General features: G+C 44.7%; 3 protein-coding genes across 5 annotated transcripts in view; 1 reads left to right on the top strand and 2 right to left on the bottom strand.

Moving 5' to 3' along the window:
- The window catches only part of LOC105695406, an 81,398-nt gene extending 64,144 nt beyond the window's left edge, over positions 1-17,254 (top strand). Inside the window, exons 3-8 of one of the 2 annotated variants that reach the window (XR_002762442.1) lie at positions 9,134-9,349; positions 10,521-10,681; positions 13,232-13,440; positions 14,384-14,677; positions 14,843-16,479; positions 16,680-17,254. Coding sequence is in view for 1 of the 2 variants with exons in the window: in XM_023434889.1 (XP_023290657.1) it covers positions 9,134-9,349; positions 10,521-10,681; positions 13,232-13,440; positions 14,393-14,677; positions 14,843-15,039 (1,068 nt within the window). In the remaining variant the exon portion in view is untranslated. Of the gene's footprint in view, positions 1-9,133; positions 9,350-10,520; positions 10,682-13,231; positions 13,441-14,383; positions 14,678-14,842; positions 16,480-16,679 lie in introns of those variants that run through there. The other variant, XM_023434889.1, reaches the window with a different exon arrangement.
- A 52-nt stretch (positions 17,255-17,306) lies between these two features.
- LOC105695425 (transmembrane protein 234 homolog) lies at positions 17,307-18,174 on the bottom strand. Its single transcript, XM_012416967.1, has 4 exons — positions 18,030-18,174; positions 17,721-17,872; positions 17,506-17,665; positions 17,307-17,438 (listed from the first exon to the last, which is right to left on the bottom strand). Exons 1-4 carry the CDS (start codon positions 18,043-18,045, stop codon positions 17,350-17,352), a joined length of 417 nt encoding a protein of 138 aa, XP_012272390.1. The 5' UTR covers positions 18,046-18,174; the 3' UTR covers positions 17,307-17,349.
- Positions 18,175-18,507: 333 nt separating this feature from the next.
- Positions 18,508-21,070, bottom strand: LOC105694944 (transmembrane protein 68). Of its 2 annotated transcripts, none has more exons than XM_023434878.1 (7): positions 20,742-21,070; positions 20,268-20,406; positions 20,087-20,181; positions 19,637-19,998; positions 19,356-19,559; positions 19,151-19,271; positions 18,508-19,076 (listed from the first exon to the last, which is right to left on the bottom strand). In XM_023434878.1, the coding sequence occupies exons 1-7, from the start codon at positions 20,788-20,790 to the stop codon at positions 19,030-19,032; spliced, it is 1,017 nt and encodes a 338-aa protein (XP_023290646.1). In that variant the 5' UTR covers positions 20,791-21,070; the 3' UTR covers positions 18,508-19,029. The 2 variants fall into 2 exon arrangements, with proteins under 2 accessions (XP_023290646.1, XP_023290647.1); XM_023434879.1 differs by having other exon boundaries at positions 20,793-21,070.
- Between the last annotated feature and the right edge of the window lie 144 nt (positions 21,071-21,214).

Below are 21,214 nucleotides of genomic sequence, written 5' to 3'. Positions count from 1 at the left end.
TAAACCACAACAATAAGACCCAATAGTGGGTTGCTATTTGGAAATGTATCTACTAATGATATCAGGGAATACCACACCAGAAGTGTGTCCAACGGCACAGGCACACCGAAGGCACAGAAATTTGAATATCCCCTGGACGATGATCATCGTGAAAGTCACTTGACAGTCCAATTAAGCGGTATCTGGTCCAGTTCCCTGAGAAACGGGGCAATCGAATCTCCCGACCTCATCCAATCCCTGTAAAATATGGACGGACGTCGGGCCAGTTTGATCTCGGCTGTTGGCTTGGTTTCGCGAGAAGAAACTACCCCGGGACCTGGTGGATAAAGTCTACCGTCATTCCGTAAATAAACGATTTCGTTCCGCGTGATCGCCGAGGTGTCTCGCGGTGGCTGACGGCAACATCTATTACAACGGCCATCTATAACTCACGCCACCCCGTCTTAGCGGCGTTGCAACGATCGCATCGCGTAGATTCCAGTCGGGGTTATGCCGAGGATCGGAGGCCGACGGCCGGGGAGGTTTCCGAGGCCCACAGACCCCTTGATCGTGAGACCGCGAGGTGGGGATCTCCCTTCTTGCGAAATAACCCCGACAGAGACTGCCTCGGCCGGTGGTAACGAAGCGTAGACAAGATTCTTCGACAGCCTCGAACGGCACGAATAGTACGACTCGATACGTCAAAATCGATCCTAGAATCAACAGGGTCAATTATGGACGTTAATTTCCATTTTTTATTGACATCGCATGAATGGCACGAATCCAACAACCTGGCGCATAAAAATCGATCCTAGAAGACCCTCAACGGGTCTGACCATCCTAACTCCTGGGTGTCTTCTCGTCAACGGGGTCAATTATGGACGTTAATTTCCATTTTTCATTGACATCGTATGAATGGCACGAATCCAACGACCTGGCGCATAAAAATCGATCCTAGAAGACCCTCAACGGGTCTGACCATCCTAACTCCTGGGTGTCTTCTCGTCAACAGAGTCAAAAGTGTCCCAACAAGGAATAACAAAATTCACCAATTCCATCGTTAATTACCACCCTCCACCTCTACCCGTCCTAACCTCAACAGCCGAGTTGCAAAGCAACGTTTGAATGTCAGTCCCAGGGACCGTGGACGTTAATTGCCACTCCCCACTGACGTTCCTACCATCACTCCAGTTACTCGAGCCAGAGATGGCAACGAGGGATGCGCCGCCATCTTGTCTCCGTCTCCATGAGCTCGTGAAATCGCGAGCCTGCACGTGCCGCCACTTTGGCGCAAAAACACTCAGCTCCCGAGCTCTTAAAGGACCTTACCCGAGAAGGCGTCAGGACGCTCGTAGCGTCGAATTAGAGGCCTAATGAGAGGCGACGTAAAAAGGGCCTAACCAAATTATCCATACGACGCAAACAAGCCGCCAGGTCGCGTCCTCATTAATATCGGACCTGGTCCAGCAATTTTCATAAACGACGCTTAATTCCCTCTCGTAAAGGCCCTCCATTGTCCTAATGAAGCGATCCGCCAGAGACTTGATTGTCTTTAGTGCCTGTGAGCCGATCTGGTGGTCACGACCTGGTCACCTCCCGTCATAGCTTGTAGAATAGGAGATATCGGATAAATTCTACTCCTACGATATTAAGGGGATGTTAAAGTGCCCCCAAAGTAGTCTCGTTTATGAAACTTTTCTCCAAACTGGGTCTACCGAATCCTTTCAAACCTGACAACGTCAACACAGAGGCTACAAGGAAGGTCCCTGTTCCCGTGAAATTTCATTGTTTAAATATATCTAGAAGAGAATCGATTACCAGAGGGTTCTAAATTGTCGTAAAATTGTCCCGACCCTTTCGATTCTCATATCAGAGCCTTCGATAATAGTATATCGATCGAAATATCAGAGCTCGACGCCATTTTGGTTCTGGCCTGGACTGAGTGAAAAAATTGTTTTGAAAAATCCAAATTTTCAATGTGTCAGGGCAATTCTTAGATGATCAGGAGTGTCAAAGTTTCGGACAGTTTGGTCCAATACCCTTAAAAAAAAAGGGTGGTATTCAAATCGACCGATTCGAAGGGTGTTTCACTTCACCTTAAGCGCGAAGAGGTGACGCCATCTGCCGTAGATCCCTGAAAGTCCTGGGGAGAAGACGACGCCTGACGTCTTTTTCATGCCCACCGCTCTCCGGGCTTATTGCCGCGATGATGTTTCTCCCAGTCGGTTTCCTGCTGACGATCCGCACGGCCGGTAATAACGATAATGGCAACGGCAACGACGCAACCCCGGAGAACGAGGAACGAGGAACAGGGAACGAGAAACGAGAAGGAACGCCCGTTGCCGGAGGAACGAACCGTCCCATCTCGTCTCCTCCCGTCTCATTTCGTCCTCGCCTGGTCTCGTCTCTCGTCCCGGCTCATCCCACAGAACCTCGACCACGGCTGGCGAGTGATAGATAAGAAGGTTCAGCAGGTTCATCCGTGAAGATTGCGAGATCCTCGAAATGATTGCCATTAACGAATATAGGCCCGATCCAACTCCTACGGCGTGAACCACCGACCGCGGGATGGACCTTACCTGGACCTTACCCAAGAATTACCCGTCTATCCACGCCCCCCTATGGTCGCTTCTGCAAAGACGACATCCCACGGACTCCGATATGCCATCGGGAAAGCGAAGAATCCACATTAAGGTGAAGTGAAACACGTCGAGGAACTTGATCGACGTCGATAAAGAAGATTTTTCTAAATGCCTACGTGGCCGACGTTGGTTTTTATGTCGACAGCTGGGTCGAATTGTATTGGATATTGTACCAAATGGCATACTCCACCTGTCGTTTTCCTACAATAATTATAAAGAAATCCAAGTAAAACCCCAGAAATCCTCTGGATTCGGGCTTTCTGGGGCCCTAATTCACTGCAGAGGGACCCCTGCGCCATCTTGGTCTTGGACACTCGATTCTTGGTTCTATACATATCTTGCCCCTCGCCAGTGAGTTCGGTCCCTTGGAGTGGCGGTGGGCCGTTTCCTCAATTTTCCGATAAAAGCGTAAAAGTGGAGTTTCTCAAGGGTCTCGGGACCGAGAGCTGCCTCCAAGGCCGATCCCTTGTCTCGACCAAAACGAGGGAATAATGCCCGGAAATTCGCGGTACCGCGGGGATCTCCCCTCCGGCTCCTCTCCGACAAGGGGAGTCGCCGACAAGGCGGTCGCCGATCGCAATTTGCCGATAGCGGCCCCGAGCCCCTTCTAAGCTCGCGTTAAGGCAGGTTAGGGCTCCGCTCCGCTCGGGTTACCGACGCCGGAGATACATCTCGCAGCGCCGCGCCGCGGCGCACCGCGGTAACTAGGGAATCTAGGGGGAATCTAAGCGGCCCCCTTCGCGCACCGGACTGGTCAATATGTATCGCTTTGAAGCGATTCGGTACACCCAGCTCGGAGGAAAGCTTCATGAATGTAATATTCCTGCACGGTGAGAAAAAAAAAGTTGTCATAATTACTACAATTGGGATAGATATAACAGCCATCGCTGGTAAATATGAGGACAGCAGTTCTGCAAAGTAACGACTACGCTGGTAAAAATGTCAAATGTACCACTTCATTGTAGTACACGTTATTACAAAGAATAATTACAGTTACAGCAATAGCAACATGTGTATATTACAGTCAGCTCGTGTAAAAACTACCATTGACAAACGTACATATATGTTGCCGTTGCTGCATGTAAAAGGAATCATTGGAAACGGTATCCTCTCCTGTCGGGAACTCGGGAAATCACTGGAAGAGCTGGGACATCAAATTGCGTTAATTGGACCCCACGTAATATTTAACGCTTGAGCTTTAAGGTCTTTTCGGATACCTCGGGAAAATTGACCTAACTACAGGAAAGTGACGGCGTGTTTAATTTTCGAGTATTTTATCTCGAGGCCTTCGTGGAGACCGTAAACGTAACAGAGGACTAGGAAACTAGTGCATTTCATTCGGAACGAGAATGCAATGCTGTTATGAATTATGGAGCAATTTGCTCGGGGGAATATCAAGCCATTTCGCCGAGAGTTCTAGTTTCGTCGCTTCGATGCTCTCGGCTAGTAAGAGCATCCGGAGTGAGTAACTCGAGAGCGGAGTCGCACACGCGAAAGCATCGTTCTCGGTGTCGCTAATGGAGCAAACTCGTATAATTCGCGGAATCCGCAAGTGACGTCTTCCAAGGCAGGAAATGGCTCCTCGGCCTCGGCTGGGATTAAAGACCGCGCGACGCGAAAATGCGCAAAAACATAGAAAACAGGGAAATTGCAGAGAATTTTTCAACGATCCTTGACCTAACCTAACCTAACTCCCCTACCCAATCCGTCCAATATCCCAGGAAAGTGAGTAAATTTATCCGACGCTAAAGAATTGCCTAAATTCAACCATTTATTTAAAAAAAACATGATTTCATATTCAAGCCAATCCTCTCTGGAATTCACCGTGGAAAGTCGTGACCGACGCTTTTAATTAACAAATGAAAGGTACAGGACGTAACGCGGGATTCAATTGTAATTCTGAAAATCATAGAAAATCGTAAACGTCGACGTCATATAGGGAGCCGTTCATTTGAAACGTTAGCAGTATCGGGTGAAACTGGTCCACTGTGGCGCTTTAGAAAATTGAAATCTAAACGAAATTAGTCGGCAACAATTGAGTTCTTTCGAAGGGGCACAAGATTTGCGGTTTCCCCGGGAAGTTTTGTTGCTCACGAGAACCGACCTTGCGATCTCACGGTCTCTGGTCGTGCACAGCTTCTCGCGTCTCGGCGACAACAATGTCCGCACCCCAACGAAGCCGCCATCTTGGATCGCGTCGGCGTAGTTGACGAGGTGACCGCGAATTCCAGTATTCCGACACCTGACCACATTGCATTCCAAGTCTGACCCATAAAAAAGGGAGAACAATCTCGTTTAATATCTCTAAAAGTCCCGCCAATAGGACAAACCTCGGAGGATCCATTTAATCCGATTTGAAAGTCCATAAGAAACGTCGACATAAAGTTTCAACGTCCTTAGAGCGTATATTATTCAATTATTGTACATACGGACTACGTTCAAACAACGTTGTCGCGTTGGGCGACTAAAACGATGGTTTAATAAACGTAGAATGGACGTATAGAGAAAAATTGAATATCTCGCGGGAAGGGCGGACAATGGGTAAAACGCGTTTTTTCCAGCATACTTTATAGGATCACTGTCAGCGCTTTTATAGAATGTCTGAATTTGTTTTTCAACAGTTTTGTGCTTATCGCGGTCCACTCGGAGGGGTCCGAATATCATATCAGGCATCGTTTCCTGCATATAGGTATACCCCTAGGCATGGGAATCGCATCCGAAGTTATTCCAAATAAAGTAAACCGCACCCCGCCCCATCCCTTACTCATTAAGGACGATGGTGGTGCGCATCGATGCGCCTCCACCAAGGTGTACATCCGGTTTTATGCGATAGGTATGCGGCGACCCCCTAGAAACCTCGTGCTTTTCATGTTACGATGGCGAAGAGCGAACGACCTTACACCATCCTCGAAGCCGCGCTCTACATCCGAAATGAGCCGGCATTTCGAAAAACGATCGAACAAAACGCGGTACCATTTTCCCCTTTCTTGGGAACGACCGGCTCGGCCGTTCAACGGGGTCTAACAGTTGATTAAGATTTTCGGGAGCAAAAGGAAATCGTACAGAAGGGCCATGGCACCCTTTCGGAGAAATGACACGGAGAGACCAGGGTGTGCCAGTCTCTACATCCGAAATAAGTCGGCATTTCCAAAAACGATCGGAGTAAACGCGGTACCATTTTCCCCTTCCTTGGGAACGACCGGCTAGGCCGTTCAACGGGGTCTAACAGTTGATTAAGATTTTCGGGAGCAAAAGGAAATCGTACAGAAGGGCCACGGCACCCTTCTGGAGAAATGACACGGAGAGACCAGGGTGTGCCAGTCTCGCAGGGGCAGAAAACTGGCCGCCATTGCATAACGAGAGTCGATCCTCCGGCGCAATGGCGCGGCCCATCGGGAAAGTGGAACGAGTCTGGTCGCGGTCGTAGGATAAAGCAGGAGGACGTTCCACGGTAGACTCGCATTCCTGGTCAAACCGCATCCCGTCTTCTCTGGCGGCGATGGCCAAGGTGGAGGAGATGCTTCTTGCGGCGCATCTCCACCAAACCCCCTCCTTCCCGCCCCGGGGCGTTTTTCTTATTGGTCCGTTTGCTCTCGGTTACGCAGTTACGCATGCGCAAGGGGAACCATCGACGGGACGCCGGCCAATAGCCATTACGGGCCCCCTTCGTTTATTTTGCGGCTTTGCGCGTTACAGATCTTACTGTAATGCCCCTTTGTACAGCGGCGGGATTCCCTCTCATTACGTTTCTTGCCCTATCGACATTACGTCCTCTCGCCTCCACCGCCTCCGCGGTCGGTCCTCGTGCACGCGAACGCACATACCGTGCACGAGGTGTATGCACTTTCGAGGTGTACACCCCGAAATGCTTTTTCCTTCTAATATGAAAATCCCTGGCTAGGATTGGTACTTCTCATCTCGGATTAATTAGTGACGCATGAAATGGAATTTTTTCGATTTGAATGTTTCGCTGAAAAAGAAATGAAAAGGAACTTCCCCCATTAAGAGAGAAAACGAGCACGAGCGATATCGATGCCACTTTCGGCATTATGAAGGGCCCTGACAAAACTTACCTAAAATAAAACCAATCGCCCCAGCGTAGATGTTGCCTCACCTGCAGATACGGCATCGCCTGTGCAGGATGGGAAGGCATTGATGTCTCCCCTGCAGATACGGCATCGCCTGTGCAGGTTGGGAGGGCATTGATGTCTCCCAGTGTACGACCTGGACGCAACAGTAGGTATCCCTATTACGGGTATCCTGGAAGCAGGTGTTCGCCCAAGAGACGCGCTACCCTCCGCCACCTATTGGGACAAGACTGCGTAAGGTGTTCACGTCATAAATCCCGTTCCCCGTGATTTACGCATTATCCGCGGTAACCTACAGCGGGAGGTTTAACGTTGCAGAGTTATGCTCCGGGCACGCTAACGCCGAGCTGCACGCGCCACCTTTCCCAATTAGAATACGTTAAGGTGTTACGAAAGCGTCATATATACATACCCACAAAAAACCTGAAAAATAATAAAACTTTCCCTCTGGAAGCGCCAAATAATTTGAAACATTAAAACGTGGCTATGGAACGTCCTAACGAACGCCTTGAAACTGTGGAAATTTCAATTTCAAGGAAAAATTGTATATTTCTCCCAGACAAGAGGCAAAAGGAAAGAGATTTTCTTTCATTTTCAGAACATTGAAATTTCGCGAGTTTCAAGACCTTCATTAGAACCTCCATGATCGCGGGTTACAGTTTAAGATCATTCGGTGCAAACGGGTTGGAGAAAGGTGGAGAAATTCTTTATAGAACGACGCGACGTTTCGATCGCTCCCCTTGTGAACGATTTTCCTCGGCGATCTCTTCCGCAGCAATGCCAGGGAGATTATTCGCGTCGTAAATAGCATGCGTTGGAATTTATGCGTAATCCATGGTGACCCACGGCGTCGGTTTAACGTTGCAGAGTTATGCACTGGGACGCATCCATGGCGCATGCTCGTAAGAGTGACCAATACCAATGTTCCGGCTTTAAAATGACTTATCCTTCGACACGGGTACATTTAGATGATATACATTGGTATTTAAATCCACCCTAGATGATACAAATGAATATTTACCTATTACCTACATCACCCAAGTTGATATTTACATCCGACCTGTATAATAGGAATTAATTTTTAAATGCAAATCTTCCCTCGGTTAAGCTATGGGGATGTACCGGATGTACCGGAAATGCGTTTTGTCGGAAAAGGAGACATCCGGGCAAGGTGGCGATGCTAAATGGCTCACCCTGTATGCACCGATGAGATTAATGTGCAATGGCTCCGGAGGAAGGGAAACGCATGCGCGTTGCAAGAGTTGCAAGAGTAAGAATCGGCACGGGTCGGTAAAGAGGCTCTCTGCGAGAGTCGGTAAGAGTTAACAGGGCGGTGCGTAGGTCACAATGCCCCCCTCCGTGTAGACTCTCGCGACTCGTTATGGAAAGCGCATCGGGCATATTGTTGCTCGTATATATGGAGACTCGCAGGGAAGCGCGCGGTCTTGTACTATGCAGATGATTCCGCGATATGGGCTATTCATTGTGAGTCATTTAAGAGTTTATGCGCCGAGTAACCGGCGCTCGCCGATATGTTATTATATTGCGTATCGAAACCCAAGCCGGTAACGCATCGCGGGGCAGGCCGCGAATGCTGCAAGCCGACGAGAACCGCCTTAAGGCGGATTCGAATCGCCTTCAAAACGAATGTGATACACCTTAAAAATTTAAAACGTACTCGAATCACCTGAGAGCGGATTCGACCCACCTTAAAACTTTAAAACGTACTCAAATCGCCTTCGAAGCGAATGTGATCCAGCTTAGAATTTCAAAAAGTAGTCGAATCTCCTTCGAAGCGAATGTGATCCACCTTAGAATTTCAAAACGTACTCGAATCACCTTCAGAGCGGATTCGACCCACCTTAAAACTTTAAAACGTACTCAAATCGCCTTCGAAGCGAATGTGATCCACCTTAGAATTTCAAAAAGTAGTCGAATCGCCTTCGAAACGAATGTGATCCATCTTAGAATTTCAAAACGTACTCGAATCACCTTCAGAGCGGATTCGACCCACCTTAAAACTTTAAAACGTACTCAAATTGCCTTCAAGACGAATGTGATCCACCTTAGAATTTCAAAACGTACTCGAATCGCCTTCGAAACGAATGTGATCCACCTTAGAATTTCAAAACGTATTCGAATCGCCTTCGAAAGGAACTCTAATCACCAGCCGTTTCATTTCTTCCTCGAGACAAAGATTCACTCTTAAGGCTAACTTTAAAAAAATGGTGTCAAATTAGTACCAGCTTAAAAATGTCAACCCTCTATGGGCCCGTGTAACTTTCAGGTCACATTTTAAATGAACAATTTTTTTTCATTTGCATACATAGGTTCCTAATTGCTGATTTTTCGTTCCCCCAATTTTTTTTTATTTAATGAAAAATTCGGCCCATAGAGGGTTAATTGTAAACGTTTCATTTTCAGGACGATTACAGTCAACGACGACGTCTGTCTACTCCCAGCGGAAGTCCCAGCCCGCCTCGACCCGCCAGGTTGTCCCGATCGACGGGAACCTTGACTCGCGACGAGGATCACTTTTGTGGGTCCAAAAGCACCCTGACGAGAGAGAACCAAGGCCAAGAGGCAGAAAGGAAGGGATGGTTCAAGTCCCTCTCCAGAAAGAACAAGACCAACGCTAAGGTAAAACAACGAAAGTAATTCATGAATAATGTCTGTAATTAAAAAAAAGAAAAATTATGATTTCTCTTAATAATGCTCGGAATCGGGTGAATAAACTCACGGTGAGATGACAATCCGAGAGGTGAGCACTCTCGCAGAAATGACGAAAAATCGAGTCCTGCGTTTTGGGAAACGATCGCGAAGACCACATTGGACAAGCCAGCGCCTCCACCGACCAATGGTTCACCATGGCCGGGGCCATTAGGGCCAGTACAACCTCCAATTACCAGTTTAATTAAATGCTTAACGAACTCCGCGCACTGTGGTTTAATTTAATCGCGAGATTAAGTGCACCGAGCCTGCCTAGCTAACCATCGTCCGCGGAATAATCTCCGTCAGATCTCGATTTCGATCTCGGAGGGTACCTTCGCGGCTGATAGCTGCCCGAGTTGATTGCGTGCGCGTGAATCTCCCCATGGACGATGATCTATCGAGCGATCCAACTCGCAGGATCACGACTCGGCCCAGACTCCTGCCGAGATCTCTCGAAGAGACCTCCCTTCGTCCTGATGAAGCGGGTCCTTCAGGATCCCCGGGATTTTTCTTCAATTGGCCTTTCCTGAGGGATCCAACTTGCAGGACAACGATTCGACCCAGACTCTTGTCAAGATCTCTCGAGGAGACCTCCCTTCGTCCTGGCGAGGCGGGTCCTCCAGGACCCCCGGGATTTTTCTTCGACTCGCTTTTCCTGAGCGATCCAACTCGCAGGATCAAGACTCGGTCAAGATCTCGCGAGGAGACCTCCCTTCGTCCTGGCAAGACGAGTCCTCCAGGACCTCCGGGATTTTTCTTCGATTCGCTTTTCCTAGCGACGATAAGAAGCGGGAGATTTCCCTGGGCCGTTTCTTTCGCGATAAGTAAGATCTTATCGAGCAGACCAGACGGTCTCTTCTCTCGGGCAAAAGGGGTTTCCGAGGAATTCCTTTTTGCCTGAAAAGTCCTGGGACTCGCCAAGGTTGAGCCTCTTTTTCGCCCGAGCAAACCGAGCCCGGGGCGCAGAAGTGCCCACCGTGGACAATTGTCTCGGACGGATGAAACACGTAGAAAAAAAAAAAATAAAAATAAAAATAAGAAGGGGAAAAAAAGCAGGGGGAGAAAAAACCGAGCTGGAACTCTCTTCTCGTTCTTCCAGGCCGTCGACAAAAAGCCAAGGATACCCGAAAGCGAGATACTGACGACCGGCACCGAGGACGAGGAGGTGTCCTCGACGCCGGAAAGGGTGTCCGTCCAGAAGAACCTCCGCTTCTTCGGCGACACCGACCAGGAATCCGTCTCGTCCAACCGGGACCGAAAGTGAGTGTCCTTGCATTCCGCGACACCTGATCATGTCTTATCAAAGGCAATCAGAGGATATAAACCTAAATGAATTATTAGATTAATCTGAAAATAGTGAGATACGTCTCTGTGAGATAAGAGCTGGTGCCACTTTACAAGACCCTCGTAAATTGGGAACTCAAAAGGAACACCGCTTCGGCGACGAGTCATTAAAAAGTAATTACACCGTGATAGGGACTGTGGAATAATAGTAACAACCTAGTGACTCCTAGATTTATGATCCGATTAGCTGAATTAAAATTCAGAAGATAGACCGAATGGGCCGAAGCTCTTAACTACCGATAAGGAGAGCGCAACTAATTAACAAAATTGAGGAAAATCCTTCGGATAGAATAGTGCAAATTCTCTGTTTCGTCGAACAAGTTGATTAGTAATTATCGCCGGGATGTATAGTATCTAAGTAAAGACCCGCAAAAGGATCCAATCACTCAAAGCGGTATGAAAGTAGCATCCGAGTGGAGTGGATCGTTCTTGAAACTTTTCTCAATAATTAAATTTAAATTATTCCCTCCGCCCAGTTTGGAGATAAATTTCACAGACATTCTTACATCCGATACGTATTGATATGACACTTTGGAAACACCTTAAAATGCCTTCATTCACCTGGAGAAAAAAAGGAAAAAGAGACCTTAAGGTCAAGTGAAACACGTCGAGGAACTTGATCGACGTCGATAAAGACGATTCTTCTAAATGCCTACGTTGCCGATGTTGGTTTTTATATAGACAGCTGGGTCGAATTATATTGGGTATTGTACCAAATGGCATACTCCACCTGTCGTTTTCCTACAATAATTATAAAGAAATCAAAGTAAAACTCCAGAAATCCTCTGGATTCGTGCTTTCTGGGGCCCTAATTGACTGCAGAGGGACCCCCTGCGCCATCTGTGATTTCCAGGTCAATTAAATCTTCACTCCGACACCTCGTATTCCCATCGTTTTGGCATACAAGGGCATACAACACTTTTTTAGCCTTTATCCCGTTCAAATGCGAGTTTATCGATTACCAGAGTGTTCTAAATTCTCGTAAATTGTCCTGACCCTTTCGATTCTCATATCAGAGCCTTCGATAATTGTATATCGATCGAAATATCAGAGCTCGACGCCATGTTGGTTCTTTCTGGGCTGTTAAAAAATTTGTTTGAAAGATCCAAATTTGGAAATGTATCAGGACAATTCTTAGATGATCAGGAGTGAGGTGTCAAAGTTTCGGGCAGTTTGGTCTAATACCCTTAAAAAAAAAGTGTTGTATTCAAATCGACTGATTTGAAGGGTGTTCCACTTCACCTTAACGAAGACTAGTTGAAGGGACGAGAGTGTCTCTGGACCCGTCAAGGTGAGTCCGAGTCGGCAAACTCATTCCCTCTCTTGCCGGGAAGGATCTCGGCCACGGAATTGGAATTCCATGTAAATTTTGAGGGGAAAAACACGTTGGCCCTCCGCATTCCGAGGGCATAATTACTGGACAAGTCGGAGCGGATTCCAGGAATCGAGTGCCTTTTCGGAAACGGTCGCACGTGAGAATCCGGCGTCCTTTTTCAGAAATTTCCAGCGACGTGCGAAAGTGCCCGACCGGGAAAAAGCATCGTAACGTACGTTTCTCAGGTTATGTAATCGCGAAAGAGGGAAAAGTAGTAACGCAAAAGTGCTGACAAATCACCGGATTTCCTTTCACCGTCGTAATCCTCGTGGGAGGCTGAACGGAACACCTCGGTACCGTGGCTTGAGCCCTTGCAAAAGGTATTACCCAACCAGGATTAACTCGCACTGATTAATTGGACAAACTTGAGCGAAATTTTCGGGTCCGAAGGCATTAATATCGCGACGGATTAATATCTCCTGGGAATTCCTGTCCTCGACGGTCCCACCCCCGGGTTGCGAATGGCACCCGGACGCGTTGCCATTACTCATGGGCCGCGGCGAATTCCTTAAGGTGAAGTGAAACCCCCTTCAAATCAGTCGATACGAATACAACACTTTTATTTTAAGGGTATTACACCAAACTGTCCGAAACTTTGACTCCTCACTCCTCATCATCTAAGAATTGTCCTGACACATTTCAAAATTTGGATTTTTCAAACAAATTTCTTAACAGCCCAGAAGGAACCAAAATGGCGTCGAGCTCTCAATACCCAATATAATTCGATATAATTCGATAGAATATAATTCGACCCAGCTGTCGATATAAAAACCAACGTCAACAACGTAGGCATTTAGAAAAATCTTTATCGACGTCGATCAAGTTCCTCGATGAGTTTCACATCCCCTTAAGGTGAATTGAAACGCGTCGAGAAATTTCATCGACCTCGGTAACAAAGATCCCTCTACATGCCGACGTTACCGACGCTCGTATTCATATCGGTGCTCTGTCGAATTACATAGGGTATTGCACCGAATGGCATACTTTTTTGGAAAATCCACATGTTCAAGCTGTCGGGACAACTTATAATTATCTTTATGACCATCATCCTTACCTTTATATCCTTATATGATGTTATACATACGTCCTAGGAGCAAACGAGCCGAGGACCACGTCGACGCGAGGCGCGACGCAACGAATTCGAGTCGCCACCCTCTGGGGTTGGTCGCACCCCCCAGGAAGCCGCGACTCGCAGAGAGTGCGTTGTCTTCAGGAGAAAGCACGACCGGCGACAGCAGCCAACAGAGCCAGAACTCCCAGCGATCGCAACGATCCGTTGTCTATCTACACGCTCCTACAGGTTAGTCCCCTCCACTATTTTCCCTAAAATAAGAGAAAAAGTACGATAATAAGTTACTAGTATCGATTACTATGTACGTAAGTATGTAATTGGATATTTAATGTATGTAATGGTAATCGTTACGTAGTCAACTACGTTTTGATACATATATATAGTGACCCTTTCATATCACCTTATCACCATATAATTTAAATGGTAATCATTACATAGTTCCATTATAGTGACGATATAACGATACGTAACGATATATAGTGACCCTTTCATATCACCTTATCACCATTAAAATTATATGGTGATAAGGTGATATGAAAGGGTCACTACATATATGTATCAAAAAAGAAGTTTACTACGTAACGATTACCATTACATACATTACATACCCAATTAGATACATACGTACATAGTACATAGTTTACTACGTAACGATTACCATTAAAATTATATGGTAATATGGTGATATGAAAGGGTCACTATATATCGTTATATCGTCACTATAATCGTCACGTAGTAAATTATGTAACGATTACCATTAAAATTATATGGTGATAAGGTGATATGAAAGGGTCACTATATATACGAATCAAAACGTCAAAATACATATAAAACTTTTCTCCAAACAAGGTGCGCCAAATAATTTGAACCTTCAACGCGTGATTACGAAAGTCCCAATAAAAGTATTAAAATTCTCAAAATTATATCTCTAATCTATTTCGGGACGAATGACTAAATTTCCTTACGAAAAATAAAATTCCGTGAATTTCAAGACCTTCATATTTGAAATTATTTATTATTTACAAAGTTTGAAATTATTTGGCGTACCCGGTTCCGAGAGAAGTTCATCGATATATATAATAGGAACGAGCCTTTGATAACACCTTAACACGTAAGCCTTGGGATTATATAGCAACCCAATGGAAATCGCCTGGAAGTATAATAAATAAAGAAATTCCAGTTGGCGACATCCCGGGACCGAACGAACGACGCAGAGCAGCCAGCCGCGAGGAGTTGAACCGACCCTTGCAGGCATTCACGAGGACCGTCTCGAGGAGCGTGAGCGTCCTGGCGCCCTGGAAGCCTCGGCACTACCGGGAGCCCTTCGAGATCAACTACGACCAACAGCAGCAGCACCACCACCAAAAGCCCGTCTCGACGATGCGACGCAAACAGCGCAGTCGCGAAACGCTCAATCGACGCGGAAAGGAAGCCCGACGAAGCAAGGACAACCTGGCGAAAACCGGTAAGCTTGGCGAACGGCCTTTCGACTAGGAAACTGCTCGCCGAAACGCGGAGAAAGTCCCAGGTCTCGCCCTCGTGCCCGATTATTGCCGATTTATTCGGTATAAGGAAAGTTATCTATCTGTATTTCGTCCCGTTCTATAATATCTTCCGTTTTCTATCGTAGGAACGATCAGTCGCAGCACCCTAAAGTCGCAGGAGAAGCAGAAGGTGGACCGGACGATGTCGACGGAGTCGCTGGCCAACAAGTCGCGGACTTCCGGTTCCCGGCCGGAACTCGGCAGGTCCACTTCCGTGCCGCGCGACCCGAACAAGGGCGCCGGCTGGTTCAAACTGAAAAGCGGCAAGAAATCCAGGGCCTGAGCCCACAGGCCATTGACCAATGCTAGTCTTGAGTTCTCACGAGTAACTCGCGCTCGATCGCGCCCGCCGAATTGAGCAAGCCCCGTCGTAACACCCCACGAAAGGGTTCCGCTCGCCCCTTGCGACAATTACCCCAACAAGCTTAATCGACTACAGTCCATAGTCGCAATTCCGCCGATTAACTGGATTCGAGGAAAACCGGGAACGTTTACGATATTTACAGAGCCGTTTGACGCGAGCGAAAGATGGCGGCGCCGCTAGTCGGTGCTGCCATCTGTGGGAGGCACCCGAAACCCACTCGCCAATCCACCATTTTCTCGGCCGGAACGACATTTTCCCGAACCTACTTTCCGGTTGTTGGATTTCTTCGCGGTGATCGAAAGTTCCAGAGCTTACTAGCGGTGGAGCGTTCTTTTACGGTGGAATTTGAAATCTTTCAGTAAATTAGGGACCTCGGGAAACGCGGGAACGGAGTTGGACCGTGGTTCGATAGATGGCGGCACGCGTCATCTTCCGACCGCTGCCCCGCCACGTTTGAAACTTCCCGCGGGAATCTTAAATGACCGATAATGAGAGACCGCTTTCTAATCAATTGCTCCGAAATTACTTGTCGATCTCTTCGATCGATCGATTCTACCGGGAAATATCGCATGTTCTCGTTCGAACGGTATCGCCACTCAGTGGAAGAGCGACCTGCAATATCTAACATTCCTAAAATGCCATTTTACACACGTAATAATTTGCAACCGTAAACACTGCGACTCACGCTTCCCCCGGTGCGACAGAGTCTCACGCCAAGTGCAGATATTAATGCAAAACTATGCAGACACTTGTACGAAGAACCGAAGCGAGTCTGGCGACACTCAGACCGGGCTTTCTTTAGAAATAAAACTGTAACGTTGCGACCTCGAGTCAACTGCATGCAGGAAATAATAAATTACTTATACTTACAAGTATCTAACGAGAACACGTCATTGCCAAGCGATAATCACGGTGTCTTGAGAAATGAGAAACACGGAACTACGATGCATGAGACCTTAGAGTCACGATATTTACATAGCCTTCTCTCTGCAGGATTTATTTACGTAAATTTGGCGTGTACGATGAGAACGCATTCGACAACTACGTGGGCCACAATGTTAACGATAGAGAGGGAACTCTTCTGGGCATTTAATGTACCTAGAAGGTACGTTGCCATTCCAGTAATGAACCTTTCGAACACGTTCACGGTTCGTCCCGACTCGAACCTCTTTCCTAAAAGAAAAAAGTAATGAAACGAACCGTTCGCATCGAAGAAGTACGAACGCGAAGATACCGTACTTATTTTTCTTTTCAACTTACCATGAGTCACTGTGCCATTCCTGCCCTTCTATGTCGACAGTATTATTACTTTGAACTTAATCAAAATTACCGAAGCAACAAAAGTTCTACTACTAGAAGGTAAGCGAGCTCTTCCTAAGATGAAGGTATACAGGCTGCGCACTTAATTGACTACAGCGTAAGTACTCTCAGATAAGATGTCGGCCCTAACCTGCAAAACACGGCTCGTCTACTAATACCTCTTTGTGGTCTTACCTCGACACGCGTTAATGTAAATAATTGTACTGATTCTAATGTATGATTAACGTCCCTCGTCGCAGATTATTAATATTCGGATATGCATAACAATTTGCGCTGACTCTGTGCCAATTGACTGTGAATTTATGCATGCGACGGCTCACAAATGAATTTGGATGCCATAACTGCAACACCGATTCTGCAAGAGTATGTAAATTGAATGATTAAGTTGTGAGAGCGAGAGTGTAATGCGGAACGTGTATTTTCATATGTACCGAATTGGCTAACACGATTAATAGAGAACTCACTGCGCTCCAACTTCAAGCTCTTTTTGGTGCTATTTACATGTGTATATATAAACCTTTAACTTAGATTTGCATGTAAATATCATAGATATAAAGATACTTTGGCCAGACATATTGATACTTATAGGTGGGTGGTCGTCAAAGTCCGGACGATACCAAGGATGAGATCGTTGAAAAGTATAATTTCAAAACTATGCCATTCCGCGAGCAACCCACTCAGTGTCGTTAATTAACCTAGCTCTTAACGCTGCTAAATATAAGCCAATGTTACGTGCACACAAGTGCAATCTTTGAAACAAATTATATTTTGTAACACTATTGAATAATTTGAAATAAATAAACGTAATACCAAGTGACCAGAGTATCGCTATGTTTTATTTAGCAACTAAGAAAAATTAATTACTAGGCTGTGTAGAAAAACGAAAATCACCCTCGTCCAGGATTATCACTATAAATCGCGATCGTTGGTCATGCCTACTTTGTCGAGGCAACATAAAGTTGATCCACAAAGAATCATTATCATACCAAAATATGTGTCTGTAAATATCAGGTGTTAAACAACAATAATTAAGATCATCTGAACCACGTAACGAAGAAATCTTACTTTTATGAACTCTTTCTTCTCCCAAGATCCACCCTGTAATTCCAGTGAATACAAATGTAAGGGAATTAGTTACTGGAACTGCCAAAGACAGATCTGCATTTTGCAGAGCAAAAAAATACAGCAAAGACCCACATTGATTAAGGATAAACGGTATCACGTACTGAAAGAAAATATAATAAGCATCGACAGAATTAAATAGTTCAGCTACTACTAACCCTCAGATTTGTAAACAAATAAACTATTTCTTTGGATGTCTGTCTCCATGGTGAGGGATCCTTAACACTTTCTATTCCTTGAGAACCCTTCTTGATCAGGGGATTTGTCGCACCCCATAATATGGCAACAAACACGAGATATATCACCGTATCTGAAGAAAATATATATAGAGAACAGTAAACTCGCACACTAAGTTGTAACTGTGTTCAATTTATATCCGTTTATATTTTCTTTTACTTAAAAACTGACTTCTAACCTAAAAGTTTCTACCAATCTTGACAAATAACTACTGCCAACGAAATACTAACCTAGTGAAACCGTCATTGTTGTTTAATATGGGCGTAATAACAGTTTTATGTTGATAATAGTTGGTAATCACAAGAGTGATAACATAAATCACATGAGAAAACACTTCTACTAAAATCTATCAAAGTAATTTGAATGTCGGCTCATTTTCCGCCGTGTTACTCGAACTGAGTCACAGAGTGCATAATATCACAGAGAGGTCACCCTTTTTCCTCCCGTGGCGGAAATACTAAATTAAATGGCGGTCATTTCAAAACCCAAATAAGCAATAATTTTTCGAAAATGTACTATTATATGTACGGTTATGTACTATTAACAATCATGAACGATGTTATGTTCAGTTTAATGTAGTTGTAACATTCAATGTTCGACTAATGATCATTAGGCAATATTAACTACGAAGAATGTTTTAAATCTAATTTAGTCAGCTTCTGAAATAAAAGTAAAAAAGACAGACTTTGCTTATGTGCTTTATTATGTTTAACATAATATATACAAAAGCAATAAATAAAATAATCCAACATTTTAATGATTCAAGTACATCTGTGATGAATCACATTTAGCATTCAACGCTATAGATGTTCTAACAAATTGGATAGTTCTTGGCTCTTCTACTTAATTTACCGAAGAAAAAGATCTGTAAACCTCATCTATACAAGTACATATAGAAAATTCATAATGGACTGGAATGTCGCATGCAGATTGATCCTACAAATGATCAACGTAATGCAAAACTGCACACTATATACGCACAAATATGTCATGATCTTCAGTTAAACATTACATTATATTCATTTATCCCAAGAAATTCTAAAGAACTATAAAAGTGTAGAATACTTGTTCTTAAGACGCTACTGCTTGTAATTACTGCAAGCACCGTTAAATACTTTAACCTTAAAGTGAGTTCTTTAAATCACTGCAATAATGTCACTCCTCGTCTTCCTGGCTAGATCGTCACTGACTTTCCACAGAAAAGTCAAATGTAACTTTAAGTACGTTAAATCAATTATGCATGATTGTATCACCGTTTACTTTCTGAATTGCGAACCCTGTGTAGAAATTCCGATAGAGAACCAGAGGTTATGAAACGAAAAATAGGAAACGAAAAACTATCGGTTCTTGCCATTTAATTCATTGCCTTTGATCCATTTTCTGAAGAAAGGCAACCTCTCCATTAAAGCTCGTGTAATACTTCCAGGCACCTTTTGGTGCTGCCTTATTAAATCTTCTAGAGCAGCTGCCACCTTTAAGCAGATCATAATCTGTCATATCTTACCAAAATTAATGAGATTTTACAGATAGCTCGTAACATTTGAGAATCACCATACTTTTGACTGAAGCTCTTCGGGTGTCAAACTGCCATCGTACGGAATCGGATCACCTACGTAAGTTGTGAGCTTCACTGGGAAGCCACCATAAACTGGCATAAGAGGAAACCTTGTTGCAGCATATATTCTTAACCATATCCTCCTGCCCCAGCTTACTGTTCTAAATGCCTCCCTAAGATTCTTCGTAAAAATAGGAATTATACTCTAAAACAAATAATATCACTATAAAGGAAGGCACCAGATTGAATACAATTCAGGGTAGAATAAAATAAATTATGTACCACTTTGGCATCTAGCGCGACCTTTGCAAATCCCACTCTCTTTTTCCACATAAGTCGATAATAGCAATCTCCAAACTGTGCTTCGTAAACACCTCCCGGTGATATCGCCAACATGTTCCCTTCCTTCAAGATTGAAGAACATGTCTGGATAGTACCAGGAATCACTTTCAATACATCGGAGATAATCGACCAGCCAGGAAACTTGAAGAGAAATCTATCTGCGACTGAGTGGATGAGCTTCGAATTAAAAAGAAACACTTTGGAGATAAAGTAGTAGAGATCTATCGGAATGGCTCCATGATAATAGACAAACAAAACCGCCTCATCCTTTGGAATCTTTTCTAGACCGACAATCTCATATCCTGTTGGCAACAGAAGAATGAAGAATTTAGGAGAACTATATTCGAAACATAAGGAGCTGTCGATGTCAGCTACTCTTAAATTATGTACCATGCCATATCCATCCTTGAGCATCCCAAACAGCAGCAACCATACTGCGTGAGGCACTTTTCCAATCGCCATCATATGCATGTCTGAGTCTTGTCCTATTTCCATACCAGTTAAAAACATCGTTAATTGACAGTCAATAATAGTACACTATAGTATAAACAAAACAAATGAAGACGCTAACCAGTGCAACTTGTAGACGTACAATATCGTGGCAGTGGCATAAAGGAGGACACCGATAACCATCGGAAGCAGGAATGCAATTAGCAGAGGAGTCAGAAGCCATGTTAACCACAGAGTAAAATCCACGTCGATATAATCAACTGAAAATAAATCAGTGCTTCAAATTTTGCGATCTTTTCCCAAAACTCACTAACGACGAAACGGTATGAGAATTAGAGAGTCAAGTTACAGCAGCGTCGAAATAATGTCAAACCAAAATGGTTAAAAGTTTTCTGAAAATCACCTTTAACTAGGGAAACGATTTCCTCTCTACCCAGAAAAATATATAACCGATACAATACTTAGTCGTCTAACAGAAACGTTAAAAAAAAAAATAATAACAGGTTACAGAGCATCGGATAAATTCTGACAGCTGCAAAGTGAGGTTAGGCTTCGTTCGACGCGAATATCTGGCAACCTGAGCCCACGTGTTTACCTGCTAGATCGCCTATCATGCCCCAAACGTTTGATAATGAGGAAAACATACTTTCGTAAAAATTCAGACGACGTTAATTCGAAAAGTCAGTGAAAAATCTGGCAGTGCCTGCACCGTCCCGCGTAGATATTCGCGATTCATCATTCCTGCCGATTCTCTCAGAGAACCGTTAATTACATGATTTTCTGCGCATTGTCGCTTTTAATCACGAGTCGCTTCATAACTGACAACACTATTTAATAGTAAATCATTGCACGTATCGGCGTATATAAAAAACAAGACGTGTAATGATGTTACTCGAGATTTTCAATGTACATATATCAGGTCAATTAAGGAATTTTCCGTAGAATGTATGTATATACATACACACACATGCATCTGGCAGAACAGGTGCAGAAACGTAAAGTCCCATATTCATGTAATTTACATACGTATGAAACTTGATAAGTAAAATATCTAGTAATTTACTGTAA

This window comes from Orussus abietinus, unplaced genomic scaffold, assembly GCF_000612105.2.
Source record: "Orussus abietinus isolate OABI.00-Male unplaced genomic scaffold, Oabi_2.0 scaffold69, whole genome shotgun sequence".
In the NCBI taxonomy this organism is placed as follows: Eukaryota; Metazoa; Arthropoda; class Insecta; order Hymenoptera; family Orussidae; genus Orussus; species Orussus abietinus.
The sequence above is the reverse complement of the archived record's forward strand: the minus strand, read 5'-3'. Positions and strand labels throughout refer to the sequence as shown.

What these genes read in the sequence shown, in the direction of transcription:
- LOC105695425 (XM_012416967.1), bottom strand. An exon ending in ATTTGTTTACAAATCTGAGG is followed by an intron (nt 17,666 to 17,720) that starts GTTAGTAGTAGC and finishes ATTTTCTTTCAG; the next exon opens with TACGTGATACCGTTTATCCT. An exon ending in AGAAGAAAGAGTTCATAAAA is followed by an intron (nt 17,439 to 17,505) that starts GTAAGATTTCTT and finishes TGATATTTACAG; the next exon opens with ACACATATTTTGGTATGATA.
- LOC105694944 (XM_023434878.1), bottom strand. Translation starts at nt 20,790, where the DNA reads ATGTTTTCCTCATTATCAAACGTTTGGGGCATGATAGGCGATCTAGCA. An exon ending in TCGCGCTAGATGCCAAAGTG is followed by an intron (nt 19,560 to 19,636) that starts GTACATAATTTA and finishes TATTTGTTTTAG; the next exon opens with AGTATAATTCCTATTTTTAC. An exon ending in CCGAAGAGCTTCAGTCAAAA is followed by an intron (nt 19,272 to 19,355) that starts GTATGGTGATTC and finishes ATCTGCTTAAAG; the next exon opens with GTGGCAGCTGCTCTAGAAGA.